At 45.8% G+C, this 10,482-nt stretch overlaps 1 protein-coding gene across 1 annotated transcript; it reads right to left on the bottom strand.

Annotated features, from left to right (window-relative positions):
• Positions 1 to 1,235: 1,235 nt before the first annotated feature.
• Positions 1,236 to 10,000, bottom strand: GUCA1B (guanylate cyclase activator 1B). The gene is given in 5 exon segments (XM_039854300.1): positions 1,236 to 1,363; positions 2,047 to 2,167; positions 3,604 to 3,753; positions 9,717 to 9,889; positions 9,892 to 10,000. Coding segments are annotated over 5 exon segments (603 nt in total). The 5' UTR covers positions 9,923 to 10,000.
• Between the last annotated feature and the right edge of the window lie 482 nt (positions 10,001 to 10,482).

Genomic DNA, 10,482 nt, shown 5'->3' with positions numbered 1-10,482 from the left:
TAGGTTCAACAGGTTAATTTTATTTTTTATACATCAACATAGAAGCATATTCATTCAAGGTAAAGCAAGTGTTTTTCCAGGTCCCACTTTAAATGGTCTCACAGAGGTAAAACTGGTCCAGGGCCCTGGTTTTTAATTTGTGTTTTCAGAAGAGCCTCTGGCTCCAGGGATGGGAGGGGTCTGAGTTGCTCAGCTTCCCTTTAACCAGAGCGGCACCCTTTTAATCAAGTTTCTATTTTGGGATTACACACACGAGTTTGTATAACAAAAATAATTGTACATCTAAAAAAATAATAATCTGAAAACTGCTAGTGTAGTCCAGCCTGCTCACCGTGCAGATGAGGTAACCAAGATCAGAGCAGAGAAGTGGCTATTTTAGGTCACACAGCAGTTGTAGGCAGAGCCTGACCTAGAACTCAGGTTGTCAAGCTTCCAATTATCCCGGGAGACAGAGGGAAGGCTTCTCGATCCGATCCATTAGAGATGCATTTTGGCTATGGCTGGAAAGTATGGAAGGTCCCTGCTGGGGAGAGGGTTGAAGAGGTGGGTGTGGGGGGTGAGGGGTAGGGAGGGGAAGAAGAGGGTTGAGGTGGCAGCAGGGGCTGGGGGAACAGCACCAGGGTAGAGCTGACCCCTCCAAGGGCAGACCATGGCCCTTGCTGCAGGTTTCCCTTGCTGACGTACCTGGTGCAGCCAACTTGGAGAGGAGGAGGCAAGCATCCTCTCATGAACACCCCTCAGGATGCTGGGGATGTAATTATTATTCACCCCGCACCCAACTCCTACTTTTTCTTCAGACTCACCGCCTTCCAGCCCCTGCCTTCTACCAGTCTGCTTCATACAATGTGAGCATTCTCATTGCTAACTTTGTATATAGGACCCCGCCTCTCAGTTTGCCCTTTCTTCCAGCTAAGAACCATGTAAGAATTTGTGGGACCCCAACAACCATCCAACCAAGGCATAGTTTGCCCAGGAGCCGCTGGAGAGTGTGAGCAAGCCATTCCCTTCACCACCCAGTAAACCCTCCCAGTAGGCTCTGCCCTGTAGGCAGCGTCAGACCAACAGCCCCTCCCCCTTCCCGTGCAGCCCCATCCCCTTCACAGGGCTGCCAGGATTAAGAGTGGGCATAAGCAGGCTGAGCCAGGAGCCCTCCCACTGCTCCAGAAACCTGGTAAGCCTAGAGTCTTGGTGGGGGCCTGTGGACTCTGGCAGGGCTCCCAGGGCCCCAGACCCCTCTAGAACATGGCACTTTTCCGCCTCTGCTGAGAGATCCAGCCACCGGGATTCACATCCATCTGCAGCATCTTCATCACCCACTTATCACGACGGGCACCTTCAATGAACTCATTCAAAGACAGCTGGCCTGAGCAAGGGGCAGGAGAGAGTCATTCAGGAGAATGGAAGAAATGGAGTCGGGGGCAAGAGTTGACAGGAGAGGCCATCTCTTCTTGGGTGCGCTTATAGTTCTTATACGAACAAGCCTGCAGTTTCAGTCTCGGGGCCTAAGCTTGGGGCCTGTCAATTCTCTGATCCTCCACGAATCTCCTTGAACCTTCAAGGGTTTCTTTAAGGGACTTTATTTGCAAATGAATTGGAGTTTTGCTTGTGACCACAGTACTCTCGAAATGTTCTGAGGACTCTTCTGGGCGTGTTGGGGCTGTGAGGGTGAAGACCCCCAGTAGCCTCAATGGGCCTCCCCTATGCCCGGCTCTTAAATATGTTACCCCATTCCTCTCAGAGGTATTATCCCCACCTTCCAGATGAGGAAACGGAGACCAGGCTGAGAGGTTTAAATGTCTGCCTGACTCCAAAGCTCCTTTTCTTTCTCTCTGCTTACCTGGCTTCCATCAGCAACTCCAGTAGGAATTTTAATCACTCTTAAAATGTCATGTGCTAGTGACACCCTTTGTCATTTCATGTAGTCCTCTACACACCCAGCTCATAGATGAGGACACCAGTTGTTAGGAGGTGGAAGGCTTTGCCCAAGGTCACATGGCCAGGAAGTGGGGGTGCTATGGAGAGGGCCACCGTCTCTGCCCCAGTTACCATCTCCGTTCTCATCCACCAGAAGGAAGATCCTGTCCACGACCTCCTCGGGAGTGAGCAGCTGGCCTTGCTGCTCATCCTCCATCTCCACCCTGCAGGCTTTCTTCAACTTGTAAATTGCCTGTCAGAGAAAACACAGAGGCATTGATGGGACCCTGCAAACTCCACCCCTCCCCTAAGACCTAGGTCCCTCAGCACCGTGTCCCCAACACTGTCCCCCAGGCTGTGCATCTGAGGACCAAAGGACCCCGATCCAAATAAAAACTGACCTGTCCTCAGGCTGTTCTCTCAGGGTCCCATTGGCCTAGTTCCAAATGAGGATACCTGGCCTCACACGTCACCCCATCCCAACACCATTGGCGTTTTCACTATGAGCACCAAAGCCAAAAACCAAAACCTCTAGTGAGGGATGTGTATGGCACTGTGATGGTCTAAAGAGCACTTTACAGAGGAAAATAGAGATTCAGAGAGGAAAAGAGAATGTAGTATATTTATGGATGTGTGTATCTATGTGTGTGAAACAGGATGATAAGAGATACGAGTGTTTGGACTGGAGGGGAAAGAAGAGGTTTCTCCTTTGCCCTGTTTCCTCTTCCAGTGAGGCAACATTCGTGAAGTGAAATGGAGAAGAGACAGACAAACATGAGGATTATCCTTAGTTCCTAGACTGGGTGCTTTCTGAGGGCAGAGGCATAGCTGGCCGATCCCCAAGGCCTCACTGCCCAGCGCTACACCTGGCACAGAGCAGGCCCTCACCGACTGTGTCAGAGAGCCTCAGGTTACAGCCAGCTACAGCACCTTCTGGTGAATGAACTTGGGCAAACACAGAACCTCCATGAGGTGATTTCCTTATCTATAAAATGGGCTAAGAACTGCCACCCCGTAAATGCGGCTCTGGGGGTAACAGGCTTAGCACAGTTCACATGTCAGAGTCTGTGCTCTAGTGGGCATTTTTTCCCCCTTGATTATTATTGCTAGTAGTCTATCATCTTTGCTAGTCTTTTCAAAGAACCAACTTTTGGTTTTGTTGACTTATTTTTCTCTTGCGTATTTTTTTTCTATTTCATTAATCTCTGCTCTTTCTTATTTCCTTTCTTCTACTATCTTTGGGTTTGATTTACCTTTCTTTTCTCTAATTTCTTGAGATGACTTCTTAGATCATTTATTTTCGGCCTCTTATTTTCTAATATACATTTTTTAAGGCTATACATGTTTCCGCAAGCCCAGTTTTGGCTGCATTCCACAAGTTTTGTTATGTTTGCATTATTTTTCAGTTCACAATGCTTTGGATATGTGTGTGTGTGTGAGTGATATTATTTCTTTGATTCATGAAGTATTTAGAAGTGTATTGCATAGTTTCCAAACACATGGGAGTTTTTAATTTATCTTTTATAATTGATTTCTAGCTTAATTCCACTGTGGTCAGAAAGCACACTCTGAATGATTTCAGTGCCTCTTCCCAAACCCCAGCCCCAGGGCCCCCTCTTCATCAGCCGGCCCTCAGAGCCCAGCAGTGCTCCTGTGCCCAGGTACCAGGCCCCATGGGCAGACACTAACCTCCACAATGTCGAGCAGCTCCAGGCGGTCGATACAGCCATTGCGGTCCTTGTCATAGATCTTAAAGGTCCACTTCAGCTTGTGCTCCAGGGTGCCCCTCAGCACCAGGTTCAGGGCTGCCACGTACTCTAGGAAGTCGATGGTGTTATCCTGCATTGAGAGTGGGAGCTGTGAGACCCCCTCCTGCCCACTGCTTCACATCCCCAGAGTGCAGGCGTGTGCCCTATTCTGGGCTGTCCATCTGTACAGACTCAGGGCTTTGCCTCTTCCTTGCAGTCCGTGTGGCTTCTGCATATTTGCCCATGCTGTTCTCCGCCCCAGGATCATTTCCCAGTCTCCACGATCATCCAATCCTACCCATCTTTCAAGGCTCAGCTCAAGGGTCCCCACCTCTAGGAAGCCTTCCTTTTTGGCCCACTTTAGCCACAAGGATCTCTCGCTCCCTCTTCTAACATTCATAGCACCTACTACCTATTCTGCACAGTTTGAAACTTACTCTGTCATTGTTGCCCGTTTTGTAGGTATGTCTCATTCTCTAGCTAGATTATATGCTCCTGAAGAAAAGAGGGGCTTACATGGGTTTTGTTTCTCTTCCACACCTAGAGCAGTGCCACTCATCCCCAGAGTCAGGGTCTCATAAATATTTATGAATCAATGAATAAATGATCAACTTAATCTGAATTTGAGACCAAGGTAGTTTGGAAAGGAGATTAGAAAGCAGCGCTTACATTGAAAGTTTCCTTTGCACTTTCATTCACTCCGAGCCCAAGGGAAGGTGAACAAGGCAATGGCTTCAGCTCTTGCTCACCTCTAGGTCCCAGGCAGACATTAAACTGAAGGACAGGCCTGCATGCCACCCACACTCAGGAAGGTAGAGGTGTGAGGACAGAGCTCAACTCAGGTGCTAAGTGGCGAGAGGAAGGAGGAGGGGCCTAGTTCACTTCTGAGGTGATTCTGACTAGAAAACTAAACCTTCCTTGAATAGAAATGTGACAGCGACTATTATTCCAAAAGCAGTAAATGAGAAGTAGGGGAAGAACAAGCTTTGGTTCCAGAAGAGTTTGAGGTGAGAGGCTGGTGGTGCTGGCTGTAGGAGGTTGACACCTCGTGACCTCAAATATTTCAGGTTGGGGATCTCAGCTCTCTAAGTCAAAGCCTGAGACATCAGCTCCCCCAGGAGTATCTGTCATTCCACTGACATTTTAATCAGAAATGACATTGCTGGTCCAGAGCACCTCTGTCCCACTAGGTCAGGCCACTTGGAGCCCCAGCCCCAGATACGGGTGCCTGGGTGAGCAAGGTGTGAGCCAACAAGCGAACACGGCAGGAAATGAGGGAAATAGCAAAAAAGCCTAAGGAAAAACCAAGAAGAAAATAAAACGAGCCTACTTCAACTCCTGAAGTGTTTTATTTAGCATCTTTTATATAATTCCTTCTGGTCTTCCACACCCTCCACCATGTATTTACCTAATTGAAGTCAGACTGTAGTTGTAGTTTCGTTTCCTGAATTTTCATTTTAAAATGTCTCAAGTCTTCAAAATGATTTAAAATCATAACTTTTTTTTTTGAGGGGTTCTGGGCAGTTCCTCTTGCTGAATATGGTTTTAATATTTTATGTTACACAGTAAACATTTTTGTACATATATATTTTTTTCTTACAGCTCCGGTAATTTCATTAGGGTAAATTTTAGCAATGGCTGTTTGTTCCTACACCCACCCCCACTAGACTTTAATGCAGCTTTTGTAGGTATGTAATTTTATGAAATTTTATCACATGCGTAGATATAAGTAACTATCAACACGAACTCTTTTGTGTTACCTCTTAATAGTCACATTCTTCTCCCAACTGTCTCACTTGGCAACTACTGATTTCTTCTCCATTCCTTGAAGTTTCACCTTGGGAATGGTATAGGAACAGAATCGTACAATGTGTAACCTTTTAAAACTGGCTTTTTTCACTCAGTGTGATGCCCCGGAGATTCATCTAAATTGCTGTATGTATAAATAGTTCCTTCCTTTTTCATTGCTGAGTAGTATTCCATTGCATGAATGGTCCCGAGTCTGTTTTCTATTCACTCATTGAAGGTTATTTGGCTTGTTTCCAGTTTTTTTCACCAGCTTTATTGAGATATAATTGCAAAATAGCCCTTTAAAGAACATTGTGTAAATTTAAGGTGTACAATGCCAATTGGTTGTTCTTTAAAAGGCTATTTTCATTAATAATTATGATATAGTAAGCTTACTAAAAATTGATCTTATGTTTCTTTTTGAATAAGAGTTGAGTAGGAAAAATTATGCAAAATGGCTGGAAGAAACCATCTATTTTACATACCTCATCTCCTTCAGGTCTGTTTTCCCCATTTAATGGGTGAGGAACCAGAGACTCAAAGGTCAAATAAGTTGCCTAAGGCTGAGACTTTCGAGCTACAGGTCTTCAGTTCACTAAGTGGGGAGAACTTTCTTATTCCACTCAGTGTCTAACACTGTCTAAAAAATGAGCCCAGTGTCCAGCAGCAAGGCGAGAAAAGCAAAACCAAAACCACTGGCAAATCCCTACTCTCTAGATCTCCAGATTCTCCTGCATTCTTTGTCTGGAACCTTCTCACAACATCTTCCTCAACACAATACGTTTTTCCACAATAACCCCAAAGGAGTTCAGAACAAGTCATCCAAAGATGTGTTCTGTGGTAGGCGGATCATTTTGTACTAAAGGCAACTTTAGCCTAGGACTCAAGAGAAACTTCTGCCCCTCCCTTAACTACATAGAAGAATTTGAATTAGGGGTCTTGCCCATAATAAGAGATTATCAGAAATAACCTCTTTAGACCTACCTATAGGGTAGGGCAACCAATTCTGTTTAATACACTTCTGCTGTTCCTGCAATGACCTTTTGAAGCCCCCAAGGCACCTTACCTCATTCCCAGCTCAGACTGTCTTATACCCATGTTCCCTTTCTGTCTCTGAACATCTCATGCCTGTGGGGTCTCTGACTCTCTCCTGTATGTGGGGTTCCCATACATATGTATGTATTAAATTTGTTTATTTTTTCTTGCTAATCAGGATCATGACCATTTGATTATTAGAACGGCCAAAAGAATCTTGAGAGTAGAGGAGAGTTTCTTCCACCCCACAACCCTTTCCTGTTCTAGGGGCTCGTTCTAGAGTAAACCCTTCCTGACAAGTGATCTCACCTGTGAGGTTATCGCAAACCCCGGGGACACTACCAGGAAGCTTCCAGCCCAAACTAATCTCATCAGCTGTGTATCCGCCCTCGTCAGCCTTAATTACCAACCGAGGACCACTGAGTAGGCTCTGCCTACTCAGGAGTGGGAGTGGAATCGACAAGCGTGTGATCTGCTCTGTGGAGTCATCTGCCCTGTTTCTCCTTGAATTGGCTGTATCTGCGCACCAGCCCTGACCCCAACACATGTTACATAAGGATCCCAAGTGACATTTGAGCTTCCCTTTTCTTCCATTCCAGTGCGTCACAGGGCAACAGCACAGAGAGAAGAGTGTTACAAGGGAGAGTGGCCCCGGAGATGAGATGTTCCTCCCTCCTCGCCTCCACCACACCCGTTTTCCATCACCCCAGATTTTGACATGTGAGCTAGCTCTATGAGCTCTTTTGATTTTATTTGCCCTAGAAATCTCAGATCAATGGCCCAGAACTGAGACTTCCTGACCTAAAGATTGTGCTGAGGTGGGAAGGGGAGTTGGATGTGGGTTTGGAGACAGAGACTAAGTAGGAAGAGAAAAGAAAGAAGGCTCAGTGTCTGACAGATGAACTTAGTACACCTTCTAAGAAAGTTCTTCCTTCCAGTATAATGTCAGCTAATAAGCAGAGAAAGGGAAGTGGAATTAGAAAATTATCAATAGACACCAAACTCAGTAGATGAAAATTCGATGAGTAACAGAATATTTACTTTGTCTAAAAGTATCCCCCTATAAAATGTTTACTAATTACAAAGGAAAAATATTAACTTTACGGTAGAGAAACCAGGCCAACACCACATAAGCAAATGATGAAGTTAACCACCCCAGTAATGTGACAGACCAACTTCACGTGCCCCCTGACGTGATGAACTGAGAAGGAAAAACGTCACTTCTGAGGCGTTTCTGCCGGAAGTGTAAAACCTGAATCTAATCGCAAGGCAACACTGGACAAACCAAAATAATTGGCCTGCAATCTTCAAAAATGTCAGGGCCAAATAAGACAAGAAAAGCTGAGAAGAAAGATTCCTAATTAAAGACTAAGGAGACAAGTAAATGCAATGCATCATTAGACCGCTTCCAACCCTCCTCCCTCCCCAGCCCCCCAAAAGATAAAGGTAAAAAAAGCACTAAAGGACATTATCAGGACAAACTGACCAAACTTGAATATGGATTGTCAATTATGTAATAGATTTCTAGCAATGTTAAATTTCCTGATTTTGATAATTATGGTAGGTTATTTAAAAGAATATCCTTATTCTTAAGAGAAACACACTGAAATACTTAGGGGTAAAAAGGCTCAACGTCTCTAACTTTCTTTTTAAAAATTATATGTGTGTGTGTGTGGAGGAGAGAGAATGACAAAGCAAATATGCAAAAAAATGTAAATATTGGCTAAATTGTACATGGGAGTTACTTGCATTATTATTCTTGCAAGTTTGAATGTAAATTTGAAATCCTATCAAAATAAAAGTTATAAAGAAAGGGAAAAAAGCAATTGATGAATATATATGCTAATTTGTAAGAAGTGATGAGGTATAAGGGGTACAGCTATAGGATGTCCAGGGGCTTAATAATCCTTTTTGGATCTTAAATTGTTATACTGGATTTTTAGGGAAGTATGGGGAAGATTGATATATTTATGATAGTAAGTTTTGTCATATATGACCTTTTTTTAAAATCATTTTTTCTCTCTAAAAAAAGTAACTGCCTTCTAGGCAAGGGCACTTGCCTGGAAGTGAGGATCCCTGAGTGTATGATCTTGGGCAAATCAATTCACATCCTCTTGCCCTAGTTTTCTCATCATTTAATTCGAAGTAACGAATTCTGCATGCTCCCTCACGGGGCTGCTGCTGACTCAGAGACTGAAGAAAGGAGGAGCTTTGGGAAGTCTGCTCACTATGTGTCCTGAGAGGGAGTTTATAGGATTCATTTCCAAGGAGGTTTCTGTTTTACAAAAGACGCTGACCCCATTCCCTGACAGGAGCTGAGATGTGCATTGACTGCTCAGCACTCCCCATGATTCAGCCTAGGAAGTGAAGGTCTCCATGCTCAGAGAAGTGGGGTACTGTTGATTTCTTAAGATTAATTACCTAGGTCCAACGCACACCCTTCAATTTTGAGGGCTCAAATAAGTATTTGAAGTAACTCTAATGGTTTAAAGGATGGCAGAGGCGCTAGACTGGATGACTTTAAATAATGAAGGAGTTTCAATTTTTTAATTCAATTTCCAGGTGTGAATTTATAAAATATATTACCCTCTTAGCTGCTGGTGTCATGGGAGGGCTTAAAGAAACCCTGTGGTTGAATGATATCATGGGATCTTCCATGACTTGAAGAGTAATAATCCATCCATGTCCCAGTCCATGAAGGAGGCTTCTCCAGCATTCTTGTCTTGGTGGGGAAGACCTGACCAGCCTCGATTCAAAGGGCCCATCGATGGGGAGCTCACAGTCTATGCCAAGAAAACTTGTCCCACTTGGGACAGCTCCTTTGCTCCTTATCATTAGACTGGCAGGGGATCTGTGTGTGTGTGTGTGTGTGTGAGAGAGAGAAACCAGGTCCTAGGGCTGCAAGCCCCTGGCCGGAAATACACAGAGAGGACTAGGCTATATGCCCTTCTGCCAAGCCTACCTTCAGCTCTCAGTAAGAAGAGACAGACATGGAGAGTCAGATGGAAGCAGAGGGACAGGGCAGAGGGAAGAGAAGATGGGAAGGGACAAAATGATGGGGAGAGAGAGGAGTTTTGGAGAAAAGATGAGGCAGAAGTGGTGAGAGGGGAATGAGAGAAAGGAAGAGCAGGAGGACTGGGGAACCAGGAGTCCCTGCCGAGGATGCTCCCTTAAGGATGAGAAATATGCCAGGTGGACTGGCTGCCAATCCTCCCCTTCAGGGTGCCTTACCCCGTTCTTGTCGAAGGCTCGAAACATGCCCTCTACATACTGGGTAGCCTCCTCGTTGCCTGTGACCTTGAAGAAGCGCTTAAACTCGTGCATGAAGAGTGTGCCGCTGGGACACTCCACCACGAACTTCTTGTACCACTCCTGGAGCTCCGCCACATCCATCTCGCCGGCGCCTCCGCCTCCTCCCAGCTGAACTGTTGCCCCATCCTGGCCTCCAAGAATGTCAGGGAGCAAGGGTCTGTGCTTCCTCCGGGCTTCTGCTGATGGATTCCTTAAGTTGCGGTCCTTTTCCTCCCTTTCCTTTGCTCAGCCAGCCTCTTCACCATCTCCTGGACAACTGAACGTGACAGTTTAGGGGGCAGGCGACAAAGAGGGCGGAACCAGGCCAGCTAAGCGCCCTAAGATCATTAGAAGATTCCCTTGGGAGGTCTGACCTCCAGCCTGCTAAGCTCCCCCAGCCCGACCCCTCCCGTTTGTCTTGTCAACCACTCAACTAAGCTGCCTGGCAGAAGAGAGAGAAGGGGAAGAAACTGAGGTAGAAAGAGGGAGAGTGGCTGAAGACAAGTTGGAAAGACGGCTGAGACCCTCCCATCTCATACACACTCCCTGTTCCTTTAGTTGGGCACCACACTGCTCCAGAGAGGCCCATCTTGGAGGCACGGGAGACTAAAGTCCATAGAGGAAGCTGGGCCAACTTCTAGCCCATAAAATAGAATCTGCTGGGGATCTGGGGCTCACTTCTGCACCTGGTCTGGTGAGTAGTAGC

This window comes from Pteropus medius, unplaced genomic scaffold (genome assembly GCF_902729225.1).
Source record: "Pteropus medius unplaced genomic scaffold, Ma_sr-lr_union100, whole genome shotgun sequence".
In the NCBI taxonomy this organism is placed as follows: Eukaryota; Metazoa; Chordata; class Mammalia; order Chiroptera; family Pteropodidae; genus Pteropus; species Pteropus medius.
The sequence above is the reverse complement of the archived record's forward strand: the minus strand, read 5'-3'. Positions and strand labels throughout refer to the sequence as shown.